The following is a 16,893-nucleotide window of genomic DNA, read 5'->3' as shown; positions in this document are numbered from 1 at the left end:
GAGGAATGTGCTCCAGGTCAAACAGTCTCCTGGGAAAAAGAAGATTCATTTGCTTTTTCTATTCCACTACTGCCCTGCAGCATTAACAAACCCAAAGTGTTTTACTTTAATCCATCCCTGTTTTCCTCACCATCTCAAACCTTGTCTATTCAAAGGAGGCTTTTCCTGCAGAAACAATCATCTAGGAGTGAGTGCACACACAGGGTTTGAGTCTACATCCGTGTAAATCAACAGCAAAGCTTCCAGCACTTCCAGGCTACAGGTTCTGCAGCAGCACCAGCTGGGACTAAACACGTTTGTGTTCCCACAATACCATAACAAAACAGAACTGAGACAATCCTTTCTCCTTCTCCAATACTTGAAGCATTAGCAGATGGTTTCTCATGGTTTCCTTCTAATAAACAAGATAATGATTTTCAAGGACCTTTTCCCTGATGTGAATAACTGTTTCTCCAATGTCATTGATACATGCAATAAACTGGAAGCTCCCTCTACACATGCTGTTTGTTTTGGTTGAATTTACTTAGGAAACTGCTGCACTTTCAAGCACACGAGTGCCAGCAAAAACTGAGAACAAGAAAACAGGATTCAAGCGCCAAGATGTTACAGATATCATACAGCCAACCTCAAAGATGCAGAGGAGCTGAAGCAAGGTAAAAACTGTGCTCAGAGGGAGATCCCCACTTCCACACAGGATGGGGAAGCTCTGAGAAGCCAAGTGGGGAAGAAAGGATCTTGAGCTGGTTTGGGACAAACCTTTCTAGAGGAATGAGAAGGTGAGGCACACACACACGTTCCAAGCTGGTTTTTTCCCTCTAAGGTTGTATGATTCAAACAGGAGAGTGATGGTGGCTTGGAAACCCTGCACACCCCTAAAGAGTTAAAATGTAGTTCTGGAGACTGGCAGGATTCACATTCTGGGAGAGTATATTTAAATTGCAGGGAAAGCTGAGCTGGTCCAACTGGCTTGTCAGACCACAAGTTCCCCCAACCTGGGCTTTGATTTTCCAACATAGCACCTGAAATCCTCTCCTGCTTTTACAAAACACACGTGGAATCATGCTCCCTGTTGCACAACACGGCTTGAGGAGTAATTCCAGGTATACAGAGGCATAAACCAAAGGTCAGAGCTCTGGAAGGGCTGAGGATTTCACTGGCAACAGAGAAGACAAGCCTGGTGCCTGGCAGAACTGCCTGATGCAATGCAAGGTGGTTCCACTCAAACATGGCACTCGATGACAAAGAAACAGGAGCAAATATCTAAGCAAAACACTAAAACCAAGCAGTTTGGTGGTGCATACAACCAATCAAAGGATTCATTTGTTGAGTGCTTCACTCTTCCCTTCCAGGCAGTACTTTCAGGCTCTGAGGTCAGCCTTATCTGGGGAGTCAACATGCAGACGGGAGCTTGGCCATGCGTTTCGTGTCCAAGTGGCCCCTTCTGAGGAGCTGAGCTCACCTTCGAGGGCTGATGCCAAATGGCTCATTTTCATACAGATGTTTTCAGTTCACTGAGCCTTCTCTGAAATGTGTTGCTGCCCAAAACCAAGCTCTTCATATTTCCATGTCCTTGCATTTCCCCCGTGCTGCTCTGACACTTCCAATAATTGCCACTGCTCCTTTTTCTTTTCTCAAGCCCACTGCTTTTGCCAGCCTTATTTTTAAACATGCTGCCAGGGTGAAATAAAACCTGAGTGCATTTTGCTTAGTCTGCAACAGACAGGTCAGCCCCAGGAAGGGAGATCTTCCCTTGCAGCGAAAGGCATCCTCTGTGCTTCAGCTGTGCAACCAGGTTAACACTGAAACAAACTGTACACCAAGAGCTCCTGGTTACTGCTTCTGAGGGGACTTACACACCACCATGTCCCTTCTCCACTAAGTAAGGCTGCAGTTTAAAGCTGGTTTTATCAGATTTAGTCTAGAAAGCATGTATGGGATTCAGGAGCTCCCACATTTGGATTATTTTCATCAGGACAATAACCTGAGCTCTGCTACAGATCAGAGAGCAGGGACACAGGGCACTTGAAGCCATCCTGCCCTTTGCTGCCTCTGCCTCAACCACCCGCTCTGACACCAGCATTTTCATTTTGCTACATCTACTGTCACATCTCACCCAAGCAAAAATCATAGAATCCCAGAGCGGTGGGGGTTGGAAGAGTCCTCCAGAGATCATTCAGATCAACCCTGTGCTACAGCAGGTTCCCCTGGCTCAGGGGGCATAGGAACGTGTCCAGGTGGGTTTGGAAACCTCCTGAGAAGCCTTCACACCCTCCCTGGGCAGCCTGGGCCAGGGCTCCCTCACCTCACACTGAAAGAGTTTTTCCTTATGTTTAAGTGGAAATTCTTGTGTTCCAGCTTTTTCCCATCACCCCTTGTCCTGTCACTGGATACAACAGAAAACAAGTGCTGCTCCAACCTTGTGACACCCACCAGTTAGGTACTTGTCAGCATTGGTGAGGTCCCCTCTCAGCCTTCTCTCCTCCAGGCTTCAGATCCTGCAGCCTTTCCTCCTCACAGAGATTTTCCAGTCCCCTCAGCATCTTGCTGTCCCTGCACTGGCCTCTCTCCAGCAGTTGCCTGTCTCTTTTGAACTGGGGAGCCCAGAACTGGACACGGGACTCCAGATGAGGCCTCAGCAGGACAGAGCAGAGGGGGAGAACGTGTAAAACTGTCTGCACATGGGTCTGGCCATACATCACCCACCTGAGCTGTGCAGTCACCGCTCCAGAGCTGACACAGGATGGATTTTACAGCTTTGTCCTGTGTGTTTGTTTTAAAAGCATTGTTAATTGACAGGAGGCAGTTCAATGGACTCATGGGAAGGCAAAAGCAGGAATGGGTTGAGAACAAGGCTGCTGCTCCCCTCCCCTGTGACAGCAGAAAGCAGCACACACCAACCACGAGCCCCTTTTGTTTTACATTTCAAAACAACCCCACCATCACTTGCTGCAGGACTGACAACTGCCTGTGTAAGCAGCAAAAACCAAACCACAGCTTTGCTAAAAAAGAGGTCTAAAAAAGAGGCCTTTAAAAAACAAACAAACAAACAAAGGTCTGAACATTTCAACCGAAAGCAAATCTCAGAAGGAAAAGCCTCCTCAGTGCCACTGGAGGTGAAGGGAGCATTAAGCATCTGAAAATCCACTCAGGGACATTAAGGGATACTGTATGGGTCAATTGGGAAGATGCCAACTGTAGCCTGACCCCAGGGCATGTCCTGGCCATCCCCAAGCCTCTGCAGTGCTTTTGGTGAGGAAAGTGGCCCCGAGGACGGTGGATCCTCACTGAGTCGGGCCCTGCGGTTACCAGTGGCAACTGTGCCTAATCCAGCCCGGAGACAAAACTGCCAGGGCTCATTCCTACCCACGGCACGTGCAAAGCAGACTCTGAGCACAGCCACAACTACCACTTCTCTTTACACATCCCCCTGTAGTTTAAGCAGAGTTTTAGACCATATTTTTAAAAAACAGCCCCATTTAAATCAGTTCTTACAAAGACACAGTTTTGATGGATGAGGTTGGAGTCAGCTTCAGTCTAAAGGATGCACCAAAGCTTTTTCTTCTGCATATTCACTGTCCAAAATACATTTATTGCAGTGCTTTCTTTCCATAATGTCAGAGAAATTACCAAGAAAGCAGCTACTCGAGGGCCAGCACTCTTGAATGTTGAAGGAATGATGAGAATGAATGGAAAACTCCTGTTGAAGAGGATGAGATCAGAAGTTGCTCTGCCTCATATACAGGTGACAGCACTGAAAATCTGCCTAATCAACAAAACAATGCCAGCATGCCATCATCTATTAAGTGTATTGACAGCAAGGAATGTTAAGTTTGGAAGCAAAAAAAACCCACCCCAACATATTTTCTGCTGAAGTTTCAGAAGAGACGAGTCACCAGACATGTGGGCTCGTGACCTGGGACCAGATTTCACTGAATTGCTGATCCAGATTTTTGGTGGTTTCTTCAACAGTTTTTAATTCTAATTTAGAATAAGTTGAGAAAGTCAAAGATTAAATGAAGACAGAAAAGCTCTCCCTCCCCGCTTTTGATCTTTGAACATAGTGGAGGTGGATGGATCCAGGTGCACGTGGAAGGACAAGGCAAAACTTGAGGTATGTGGTAGCTGCATAAATACACTCATACTTGTCTCTTTTTCTCTCTGGAACACTCAGCAGTAGGTGAGAAAGGAGGCTTAGCAGCTTTCCAGCATCTCCAAGGAGGCTGGGGAGAAGAGAGAGCCAGGCTCTTCACAGGACCACATGGTAGGACATGAGACAGTAGGCAGATGATGAAACAAGAGATGTAGGGAGAAGTTTTTCCACCATGAGGCCAGTCAAGCAGGTTGCCCAGAGAGGTTTGGCAATCTCCATCCCCGGAGGTTTTCAAGACCCAACAGGATAAAGCCCTGAGAGGCCTGTTCCAGCCTCACAGCTGACCCTGCTCGGAGCAGGAGGTTGGACTGGAGGCTTCCCAAGGCCTCATCTAACCACTTGAACCACTCTATGAGTCTGCTCTCCCATCAGCAATGAAAGCTTCTGCCATAAAGTCAGCGTGTCGTGCTACCAGCACACACAAATCTGGCTGAGGGAATCCCTTTATTCTCTGTAAAATGAGTAGACAGGGGAACTGAGGTCCCAACACTTAAAGGGGAGGTTTAGATTGGACATTAGGAAGAACTTTTTCACTGAGATGGTTATTAGGCACTGGCACAGGCTGCCCAGGGAGGTGGTGGAGGCATCATCCCTGGAGATATTTAAAAGACACATAGCTGAGGACCATGGGTTAGTGCTGAGCTTGGCAGTGTGAGGGGAGGCCTTGGACTCCAGGAGCTTCAAGGCCTTTTCCATCCAAAATGATTCTGTGATTCTAAGAGCCATCCCAGTGCCTCAGTGATGATAACTTTCCAGAGAACAACCTCAAGTCCTTCCTTTTGATGGCACCCCGTTCCTGAGATTCCCCTCCATGCTTCCCCCCTGGAGCTGTGCAAGCAAACAGCCTGTTGCCTCCTCAGCCAGCCTGGCAAGATGTTATTCTTCTTGCAAAGAAAAAGAAGGAAAAACCCATCCCCTTGATTATTTATGCCACTCTTTGAACAACACCAGCTATTGTCAGGGAGTGTTTTACAGCTCTGAATGTCACATTGAGAGTCTGGTCATGCCAATAGGAAAGCCTGCTGCTGCCACAGCCCAGCAGAAATGTTTTATTCAAGGTGCCCGGAGCCCAGAGCTGGGCAAAACCTAAAAGGAAGCCGGTGGGTGTGACAGCCACATTTTGTACAACGACATGAAAAGAAGCAGGCAAGGGTGCTTGATTGCTTTCTGAGGCAGAAAAAGTACAAGAAGCATCGTGCAAAACCAGGTGAGGACAAGTGGTTGAAAGCTTTGGCTCAATATTGCTCCAGAGGGATTTAATAGAGAAACAAGGGGGTGAAGCAGAGCTGGAGACCTTCCCAGCAGGACCAGGGGAGAAAGCAAAGAGGGAGCTGTTGCTGTCGAGAGAACCAGGCTGGCTCAGCAGACAAGAAACACGTTTCCTGCCTGATTGCAACTGTGTGAAGGGAAACAGGGTTTAAACAAAGCACAGCTACCTTTAACTCCCCACAGGCAGGAGCAAGAGCTTGGGAGCGCCTGAAAGCCACCGACTTTACACATAAACCCAAACAAAATGAAACGAAAAAAGTTACTGAAAAGCAACAGGCCCTTTTCCACGGTGTGTGTGTGTTACAAAGCAAAACTGGCTGGGTTGCAATCTTCCTCTGCCGCACCCCACTGCCAGGTTTCAGGTTACTTCACCTGCCGTACCTGCACCAGCTTTCTCTGAAGCTCGTTATTTCTACTGTCTCTGGTAACACCTAACTCTCACAGCCAAGCTTTCATCAGCAGACCTTTGAAAAGGCCTGCAAAGCAAGTGGCATTTCCTTCCCCTCCCCACACCCCCGTGAGCTGACGAGGAAGTTATAACCCAAGTGAAATAATAAATATTGCCCAGTGAAAAGGGAAGGGGGTCAGCAATGGGGAAGAAGCCAGAGTGCCCGTGTTACTCTAACCTACAGATCCATCCTTCCAGCCTCTGACTCAGGAAACAGCTTTTCATCACCCAGGTATAAAAGCTCCTCCTAGTTTTGGCATCCTCAGCTCTTCTGCCTGCAGAACTAGTTTAAGTGCTGAGGGTTTGGATGGGTTTTTTTGTAACCAGTTGGTGGATGTTTGCACCTCATCTAGCATCAGCACTCACAGCTTTTCGGGTCTGTTTACCCTCAGCAAACATCCTAGAAGTAAATCCTGGACTTATCACATTGGTTTCCTGATAACTTCCCCTGAGCTGCTCCCTCAAAGCCCAGAAATCCAGTTTACCATCTTTCACAACGAAACCTCTGGCCATTCTGAGAGCTGGATCATTTCATCTCCCCCTACCAATCTCAGTTCATCATGAAAATACTTGGTGAAACCTATTAGAAGCTTTCCTGGTAGAGGTGCACTACTTCTGCCCCCACAATTTTCTCTAACATCAAAAAAAACCCCAGCAAAGGCTGGTTTTGTTTTAAAAACCACAGCCCTATGCTGCTTACAACTCTTGTTCCCATTCCATTATTTTTGAGGTCCCCTTTTTCCAGTGACAACACCACCATGCTGCTGCATAAATCTCTTGATTTATGCAAAAGTTGATCTCTTTTCCACCCATTTTCTAAGCAAAGGGTTGCTCTTTTGCTTTAGCCATAGTCTGACGATTAACTGCATAACAACTGGAAAGCCCCACGTGTTGCAGTCCTCTGCACTAAAGCCTTCAGATTTCAGAGGATGAGAAGGGCATGAAGAGTACAGATAGATGTCAGATCACCACCTAGGACAAAGACTGCTACAGGCAAGCAGCACCTTCAGAACTTTCTTTTTTTAAGATACAGTCTTTTACTCTCAAGTTTAAATGGCAGCAGCAGGGAGAGGAACTTCCCTGAGGTCACTGGCAGGGCTGGTGGCACGGTGCCACAACCTGCTGTGCTGTACCCGTTAGGTACCATTGCTCTCTCAGCTGTGGGATGGAAGGATGAAGGGAAAGGCATTCAGCAGCAGAAGGCAGCTCTGCAGCAGGCAGGGAGTGTGGGGAAGTGTGGTCAGGGAAGGGCTGAGAGGTACAAAGGACCTGCACCCTGCAGCTCGCACCTATTGCACCTCCATTACTGTGGTGGGTTTAGGCCTCACTGAGGAGTGGTGTGGGGGAAGGCAGCCTGGGCCCAGTTTAATAACTCAAGTCTGTCCCCAAGGCCAAGAATTGTGCCTAGACGTCAAAACAATGGCATTTTTAAAAAAATGACTAGTCTCCTCCTTAAAAAAAGAGGAAATTAATTCCATGGGGCCTCATGCTGTCTGAAGGGCTGGGTGCTGAGGCACTCACTGGTACGAGAGCACAGGCGAGACACAGCCCTGAAGGCACGGACTGTAGCAGCAGGGCACTGAGATGGTTGGCAGAGCCCTGAACAGGCTGCCCTTGAATACTTCTGCACAACTCACATCCCAGGGGGGAAAACTCAGGGAAAAAAACTGCTTTCCTTTACTTTCCTTACTGGAGAAGGCTCTGGGGAGACCTTAGAGCAGCCTCCAGTCCCTAAAGGGGCTGACAAAAAAGCTGGAGAGGGACTTTGTACAAGAGCCTGGAGAGACAGGACAACGGGTGATGGCTCCAGACTGAGAGGGGAGACTGAGATGAGATGTCAGGAAGAAGTTCTTCCCTGTGAGGGTGGTGAGGCCCTGGCACAGGTTGCCCAGAGAGGCTGTGGCTGCCCCATCCCTGGAAGTGTCCAAGGGCAGGCTGGATGGGGCTTGGAGCAATATAGGCTGGTGGAATGTGTTGCTGCCCATGGCAGATGACTAGATATCTCTGAAGGTCCTTTCCCACACAAACTACACTGTGATTCTGTGACAGGAGTCACATCATCTCCATGCCCAGGAGAAATGGAAACAGAAGCAGCAGCAGCTGTGGCTGCAGCCCCAAGACCATCTTGACCTTCAGTGTTGATAACCCTTTGACTCAAGGGACTTAAGAGAACATTTGACTCTGCTCACAAGTTGTCCTCTCCTATATGACAGGTCGCCAGAAAAGCCTACAGGCAGCAGTATCACTTCATAGTGAAGAGCTCCCTGCTGCCTTCCAGACACTCAGGCTGGAGAAATAAATAGGATTTAAATTAGATGACATAGCTTTTAAAAGATGTTCCATTTCTCATGAAGTAGTTTGGTCTTTTTAAGCCACACGGTATTCAGCCTTCCTCAAACAACTCTAGACGACAGAGAAAACACAAGGAAGCTTGTGCCTCTTTGAGGGCACAGTGAGACACTTCTCCTAATCAAAATATTATTATTGAGTTGATGCAATAGTGATCAAGAGAAAGCTTCATTTTCTCCCACTCAATCCTTCCCCATCGCCACTGGGGTTCACGTTGGCATATGTTATTTTCAGACAGGCACAAAGTAATTATAGGAAAGCAATCACTGGGCTACATTTTCAAAAAGTATTAAAATATTAATGAACAATCCCATTTTTTTCCACATTTTTTTCAAGTCTAGTTGCCACATGCACTGAGCTGATGACTCCACTACACCATTGGATTAGGCGCCTTCTCTGCCACAGTCTGAAATCCAGACAGCAGACCTTCCTGAAATCAGCACTGCCTGGAAGCTGTGCTTCATAGCTGGGATCTTCAGAACAGAATTCCATCACAATCACAGGATTACAGGATGGTTTGGGTTGGAAGGGACCTTCAAAGCTCATTTAGTCCAATCCCCTGCAGTGAGCAGAGATATCTTCAACTAGATCAGGTTGTTCAGAGCCTTGTCCGACCTGACCTTGAATGCTTCCAGAGGCATCCATCACCTCTCTGGGCAACCTGTGTCAGTGCCTCACCATTCTCATCCTTTTATCTAGCCTGAATCTCCTCTCTGTTAGTTTAAAACCAATGCCTCTTGTCTTACCACTGCAAGTACTACTCAAAACTCTGTTCTCACCTTTATTATAAACCTCCTTTAAGTATTGAAAGGCATCAATAATGTCTACCTGGAGTCTTCTCCAGGCTGAACAAATCCAACTCTCAGCCTTTCCTCAGGGCAGAGATCCAGCCTTCTGATCATCTTCATGGCCTTCTCTGGACAGTAGAGAACAGAGCTTTTGGGCTGCACCTTCTTTGGACATTGAACAACCTTTCATAAACATTTCATCCATTCAGGCAAACCACACAGGTAATACACAGCTTTCTGCTTTTCTGAGATTGACAGATTAGAAACCAAACAAAAGATCACTTGCTATATATATTTGTTGAAGCTGTTTTATCACTAATCTCTGGATTTGGACCACAAGTTTCCTCCTCACTGTGAAAACATAAAATTAAGCTGTCAGATTCAATTAAGTAAAAGAGAGAAACTGTTAAACATGCAGGAAAATGACAGAGCAAACAGTGTAAAGTTGTGGTAGAAAAAGCTGAGTGGAGGTATCTGACCATCATTAGACCATGGGATGCCCACCATGGAGAGACCTTTTTTGAAAGAGAAACTGAAGTTCATCTCCTGCAGGTAGTTTAAGATAGAAGGGTTTCTAGGGTTAAAAACCACGAAGGCTACAGTTTTAAAATAGCCAAGGTACAAAATGCACTGGGGTGAATGTTGCACTAACCTGTCTCAATGAAGGCATAAACCCTTTGTTCTTATCTTTTCTTGGGCTTGTACCACAGCTGCCCATCATGCGTCCTGTTGAGAAGCTGTTTAAACCCAGCTCTCTCCACAAGCTTCCTAAAAGAGAAGGTTGGGGGGGGATCTCATCAACACTTACAAGTATTTAAAAAAGGACAAATTTGGGAAGTGCTGGAGAGAGTCCAGAACAGGGCCAACAAGATGCTGAGGGGACTGGAACATCTTTCATACGAGGAAAGGCTGCGGGACCTGGGGCTGTTCAGTCTGGAGGAGACTGAGGGGGGATCTTATTAACATTTATAAATATCTAAAGGGTGGGTGTCAGGAGGTTGGGACATCCCTTTTTTCTATAGTAGCCAGCAACAGGACAAGGGGTGATGGGATGAAGCTGGAACACAAAAAGTTCCACTTAAACATAAGAAAGAACTATTTTACTGTGAGGTGAGGGAGCCCTGGCACAGGCTGCCCAGGGAGGGTGTGGAGGCTCCTTCCTTGGAGCTCTTCAAGACCCACCTGGACACGTTCCTGTGTGACCTGATCTAGGTGGCTCTGCTTCTGCAGGGGGGTTGGACTGGATGAGCTCTAAAGGTCTCTTCCAACCCCAACATTCTTTGATTCTGTGATTCTAGGATGGGGAGACAAATTTTCTGTTGTGTTCAGTGCCAGGACAAGGGGTAATGGGCAAAAGCTGGAACAGAGGCAGCGCCCCTGGCACAGGAGGAGAAAGTCCTTTGGTGCTGAGGGGAGGGAGCCCTGGCCCAGGCTGCCCAGGGAGGGTGTGGAGGCTCCTTCTCAGGAGGTTTCCAACCCCACCTGGACACGTTCCTGTGCCCCCTGAGCCAGGGGAAGCTGCTTTAGCAGGGGCTGGGGCTGGAGCAGCTCTGCAGAGCCCTCCCAACCCCCACCAGTCTGGGATCCTGTGATTCTGTGGAAAGGATTTTATTGCTCAAACACCAAGGCAAAGAGAAAGAATGACTTAAAAATCCAAACAAAGCTCCTTTCTTTCTTTTTTTTCCCCTTACCATGTAATTGCAAATAACAAACATATCTGTGGCTTACAGAGGAGGCAATAAATTAAAGCTAGTCACAAATCAGTCCCAAAAAAAGATACTTAAGTCATTCAATCCACCACCCCAGGATGGCTGTGGCCCCATGGGATGAGTCTCAGTTTTGTGAAAGACTTGGAGTCCTGAGTTGAGGAAATGCAACACGAAGAGCACTCACAGAAGGCTGAGAGGTTTTTTTTTCCCCCCTTATAAAATTAAGCCAGCCCTCTGATGCTTCCTGAGTGCAGCCTCTTCGGTCTGGCTGCAGCAAAACCAAATGGTCTTTAGCAAAGAACTTTTTATTTGTGAACTGAGCACATCATTACAATAAAACCAAAAAGGAGTTTGCCCCTCAGCAGAACAGTTGTGTGTGTGTTCCTTCTGTAACTGCCCACAGGCAGCTGCAACATTTTGGGTTTTAAGAAGAGAAACTGGAACTTAATAGATTTTAAACTTTAAATTGGTGCAAGAAAAGACTCATTTCAACCCATTAGGAAGCGAAGGACCTCAGCATTTTAACCTCTCCAACAGAGGCTGCAGTAGTAGAGTGGTCCCATGAGATCCACCCCCAGCAGCTGGACCTGAGCCCGGAGACAGCAGTAACTCTCCCCACCTTCTGCTACTCTCACTAGACACTGCAGAATTAAATAAAGCCAGTCTCCTCTATTGTTTTTTGTCAGTTTTCATTGAGCTGTACCCCTCAAGCATTACTCAGAATGGAGTTGGGTGTTGTGGTGCTTTTTAATGCTTTTGGTTATGTTTTGATGTTTTGAGTTTGGTCATTTGTACAACATCTGTGAAAGCCAAGACACATCCCAACCCATGGCAGTTAGTGGGGAAGAAAAAAGCCCTGCAACCACACACCCACACTAGTTTCCACTGCATTTCCAGAATACAACTCTGAAAACATATTTAAAGTGAATTAAAGCCACTGTGTCCGAGGTGAGCTTGTCTGAACAAGTATATCTTAACTCGTGTCTCTCCCTCAGCTGAAGTCTATGCAGACAGCTCCAAGCACAAGGTTTGATTTCAGAGCAAGTCCATCCATTAAGACCCTCACAGAACCACAGAATCTCGAGGGCTGGAAGGGACCTTGAAAGCTCATCAAGTGCAACCCCTCTGCCAGAGCAGGACCACCTAGAGTAGGTCACACAGAAACTTGTCCAGATGGGTTTAGAATGTCCCCAGAGAAGGAGACTCAACACTCAGAACTTTCCCATGTGGCTGAGCAGAGGAAAAGACCAAAGCTTAAGTGAATAGGCCTTCCAGCAGGTAAATCCAAGACTTGGGTGATCTGGGATGGTTTAGGCTGTGCTGTAGCCATCTCCCTACAGGACAGATGTGACAGCAGTACAATAGCATGAATAATTTCTGTTCCTCACTCCCTCCTGAACGACAGCATTCAGAGGCTAAATTAAGAACACGAAAAGGATTAACTTTACCATTAACCTCAGCCCCACCCTAACTGCAGTACATAAAAGCATACGTAACAATCACAAAGATAACATTGTGTGTCATAAATATCACACACAGGAATACAGCACTCACAGCATTTGTTTCCTGACCTGGGAAAGCTGCTGTAACTGTAGTGTATTGTGCCCATGGAGGATTTAGATTTGGAAGTTGGTTGCCAACAGCCCTTGTTTGCTGTAATTTCCCATCAGGATCTTAAAACTCTCAGGGTTCCCAATCAATGCCATCAAGGTGCTGCTCCGAGTTCTGCACCGTGCGGTTCAGCAGGAATTTCATGTTCTCAGTGGAAACAAATGAAGATCATCCCAGAGATATGAAAGCTAGATGTGGAGATGTCAAGCAATTAGAGCAGAATTGGTGTGTTTGGGATTGTTGATGTATGTTTCACAGGTAAGGGTGTCTAAACTAAAACCATCTCCACTCTTGGAGGCCCTCCATCCAAGTCGAGGGGATGGATGTTGAGAAGGGCATTTCAGTTTTCATTAATTGAGCTATTGCATCACACATAATTCAGAGCTTTGCCACTTTCAACATGGACAGTCTCCATGGGCTGGTGTAAAATGACTCAAATTCACAGCAACCACCACACTCTCTTGGAGAGTCCTCTGTCCAAGGCATCTTCCCCTCCTTCCTCTTCCCCTCCTTCCATCTTTGCAAACAAATTCTCTCCAGATTCCCTTTCTAGATAGAGAACTTAAAACTGCCCACATTACAAATCTGAGGGGTCTAAATGATACCTCCCAGTGATGTACCTGATAAACCCACTGGCCTTTGCAGTGCTGTCTTTATAAAGTAGTCTTTCATCTCAAGGCAGCTTTCTCCATTCAGTGTTTCCAGGGAACACCAATACCAGGTTTTAGCTCTAAATGCTTTTCTACTGAGAATGGAGAAGGTAAAAAGTGATGCTTTCCCTTATACCAATATTTTCAAATTGAAATTAAAAGATGACACTGCTCCAAACAGACAGTGCTGAAGAAATGGGTTCTCCAAAATGGAAAATACCAACATTTTGGACGCCCCCAGCCAACACCATAAGCTGTCAGCATCTCACTTTTACCCCTGTGGTAACCTGCTGGCTTAGGTCTCTTCTTGGTTTCATTTTCACTTGCTCCCTAGAAAGATCATTTCCACATCAATCCCTCCTCCTTCCTTACTCAAGGTCTTTTATAAATTATACAGGGGATTTCATTTTCTGAGTCATTTCCCTAAAAGTCATCAAGTTGGGCTTTGTCTCCTGTGACTGCTAGTTGTGCTTTAGCTGGTTGTTTGCTGAAGGCCTCGAAAGGCTCAGCCGGAGAGGAAAACCCACCCTCCCAGAAAGGTTTCAAGGCTGAAGCTGAACATCAGCCATTCTCTAAAGGCTCAGCACTTAACAATAAATACCTCCCTCATTAGCATGCTGAGCTACATTAGTTCTACTGCTTACAGCATCAAAACATCAAAGTGAGGCTGAATCCTCAATTTCACAGTTTGTAATGTGATGCATGAGATGCTTGCGGGTCTCTGGGCATTTGGGGGGTGTTACACTAAGGTGTAGATGTGTGAGGTGCTGCTGGTAAATCTGGGAATGCCTGCAAAAGAGGCAGCACGTGCCTCTGAGTGAAGAGAGATGAAGTCATCCATACCTACAGTCGGGGTTAACGCAGCAGAGGAGAGAAATGACTGCCCAATGGCACACGTGGGGCTTTGGTAATACCACGACCTCAGCCAAGGAGCTGCCGTCATCCTACAAATCACATACGGATTACCAAAGAAGCAAATTCACACTTCCCAACAAGCCTGGTAAGCATTATGATCTCTGCACTCCATCTCCCCACTGCTCAGTTTTCACAGGACTTGCTAGATTTCAGGTTTCTCAAATGTGGCTGAAATCGCTCTGTGGTTCAAAAGGTTATTTGGGCTGGAGAGGCTGATAAATGCAGGCTGTGTCCTGTTGCTGCTCTCTCTTAAGAACACAATGCTTTACTCCTCATTATATGAAACCTATGAACGACACTGTCATGGCTTTTGTTATACCCATACCTATCAAATATCGGCATTTCAGCTGATTTTTGCACTAAGAACTCTTTATCCCTATTGAAAATGAGCACCAGTAATAAATCAGATCCAGAGTATAAGACCAATCAAGGCTAAGGCACACTTCCTTACATACAAAGTTCAAGCAAAAGGCTCCCAGATACTCAAATGAGGACCTGCAGCAAGATTCTTCAATGCATATGTAGCATTATGGCTTTAGAGGCCTTGTGCAGATTAATCAAACAGAATAATGATTTCACAGTGAAGTGTTGAGCTGGAATTAAAGAGATTAATGTTTCGGTCCCAGTTCTAGAAGTTCTCACCCTTGGGGAAGTCATATCTACTCCTGCATCTCGCTGCTTTCTTTCCACAAAACCTCCTTTGAATTACTGACTGCAGAACCTGAGTGAAGATGCCAGAGGGAAAGACCATTCCACACACTTTCTTTTTAATTACTATTTTTCCCTTAATACTCGCCATGAGGCACAGTCTTGTTTTATTTGGGATTCTTTGAAGAAAGATCTTCCATATTAAGGGGATAAAACCAAGTATGTGTTATCTTTTTAATAACATCACGTGCTTCTCTTGGTGAGACACAATTCTGAACAAATAATCCCATGAACATACCAAAATCTGTGCAGCACAATATCATGTAGTAAGGGGTTTGATGGTATTGGTTATACCGTGTTTATAAACCCAAAGGTTAGGTCAGGCAAACTTCTGAAGTTACTGGACACACAAGCACAGAAAGCCATGTCAAGAAACTTTGTCTCATACACCTTTGTATATTTTGTGGTCTTCCACTGCTAGAGCCCTAAAGACTTTGGTTCTTCTGGAGTGAAAGAAAGGCTCTTTGAATCCTGGAATCATTTTAGTTGGAAAAGGCCTTTAAAGGTCCTGGAGTCTCAGCCCTGCCCTCACCCTGCCCAAGCCCAATACTGCCCCATGGCTCTCAGCACCTCAGCACCATGGCTTTGGGATCCCTCCAGGGCTGGGCACTCTTCCACCTCCCTGGGCAGCCTGGAACAGGGGTGACAACTCTCTCAGGGAAACAGTTCTGCCTCAGCTCCAATCTCAACCTCCCCTGGGGCAACTTCAGCCCCTTTGCTCTTGTCCTGTCACTTATTCTGTCCTGCTGGAGAGACTGACCCCAGCTCCCTGCAGCCTCCTGTCAGGGAGTGTCAGAGAGTGCTCCTGTCTGCCCTAAGCTGCATCTTCTCCAGGCTCAACACCCCCATTCCCTCAGCCCCTCCCCAGCCCCTTGTGCTCCAGCCCCTTCCCCAGCTCTGTGCCCGGCTCTGGCCACGCTGCAGCCCCTCAGTGTCCCTGTGGCAGTGAGTGAGGGGCCCAGCACTGACACAGCCCTGGAGCTGCAGCCTCCCCAGGGCCCAGCACAGGGGACAATCCCTGCCCTGCTCCTGCTGCCACCCCACTGCTGAGCCCAGCCAGGCTGCCCTTGGCCTTCTTGCCCCCTTCGGCACGCTGCTGGCTCCTGTTCGGCTGCTGTTGATTATCACTCCAGGTCCTTTTCCACTGGACAGCTTTCCAGCCACACATCCCTAAGCCTGTGGCACTGCATGGGGTTGTTGTGGCCTAAGTGCAGGATTTTGTTTCTCAAGCTCACATCATAGGAAGTAAGACATTCAACCATCAAGATGGAGTTCTAATTCAGTTACTCCACACTAGGTCACCTCTAAATACCTGAGTGTCCATGCCTGGCATTTCTAAAAGTTGGTCACATCCCAATTCCTTTGTAAATCAGAGACATCCAAAACCTCTTGGAATGTAGTGCTTTTTGTATGACTCTTTGGAGAAGTTCATTAAGTTCAAAGTCAGTCTAGCAACCTCTCCATTGCACAAATCCCAAAATACAAGCCAGGTTTTGGTGAAGATGAAATGAAAAGGGAATGTAAGTGGGTGGCAGAAGAACAACAAAGTTCAGTCACATGTTGAAACGCTTATTTTGTTGGGTTTTAATCTAAGCCAAAACTTACATTGAATCCAAATTTGTGCTCTGCAGTTTGAAGAGCAAGGGTAGGCTTCGTTCACCATGAAAGGATACACAGCACACAGCCAAGTGACAGAGAGAAGAATCTGCAGTGAGAAGACTCGGTGTTGACCTGTGTGTCATCCACACCACAAAGGTGGCCATCATCGGACACCAGCAGTAGGTGACAGTCACAACTGAGAAGAATGACCACAGCAACCAAACCTGCCTCCCACACTCAGCCCCAAATCACACAGGGAGGCCTCAGGAACCTCACAAGATTTGGACCAATCTCCAGTTGCCTTCAAAGCATAATTAACTTCAATTGTCTTTTGATTTTATCTCCATTTTCTCAGGTTCTGGGCTATTTGGGAAAGCACTCTGTGTACGCTCAGGCGGGTCTGCACACTGCTGCGTGCACACACTTGCCTGGAGTTACCAACTAACCAGTGTATCTGCTTTTCTCAGGAACAAAACTTAGAGAGGAAGCCTAACTTTTTAGAAAATTCTCCTTCTTATCCTGTATAGGCATAAAAAGATTTCTGCTCCCAACATACTTTGCAGATATGGATGAGCTCAAGCCAAGGAAACACTCGAGCTCAGCTTGGCTTTGCTAGGTCCAGCTCTCTGCAAGGTCCAGCTCTCTGCTAGGTTCAGCTCTCTGCTTCTCCCAATGTTTTCTGACAAATTGCTCTCAC

General features: G+C 46.7%; 1 protein-coding gene across 4 annotated transcripts in view; it reads right to left on the bottom strand.

Moving 5' to 3' along the window:
• The window catches only part of PTPRA (protein tyrosine phosphatase receptor type A), a 129,664-nt gene that overhangs the window by 79,562 nt on the left and 33,209 nt on the right, over positions 1-16,893 (bottom strand). Inside the window, exon 3 of one of the 4 annotated variants that reach the window (XM_061992087.1) lies at positions 9,657-9,772. The exons of the other annotated variants lie outside the window; for them this stretch is intronic. Within the exon in view, the coding sequence (XP_061848071.1) occupies positions 9,657-9,725 (69 nt within the window). The 5' untranslated portion in view covers positions 9,726-9,772. The remainder of the gene's footprint in view (positions 1-9,656; positions 9,773-16,893) is intronic. 4 annotated transcript variants of the gene reach the window in all.

Source organism: Colius striatus, chromosome 3 (genome assembly GCF_028858725.1).
Source record: "Colius striatus isolate bColStr4 chromosome 3, bColStr4.1.hap1, whole genome shotgun sequence".
NCBI lineage: Eukaryota > Metazoa > Chordata > Aves > Coliiformes > Coliidae > Colius > Colius striatus.
The sequence above is the reverse complement of the archived record's forward strand: the minus strand, read 5'-3'. Positions and strand labels throughout refer to the sequence as shown.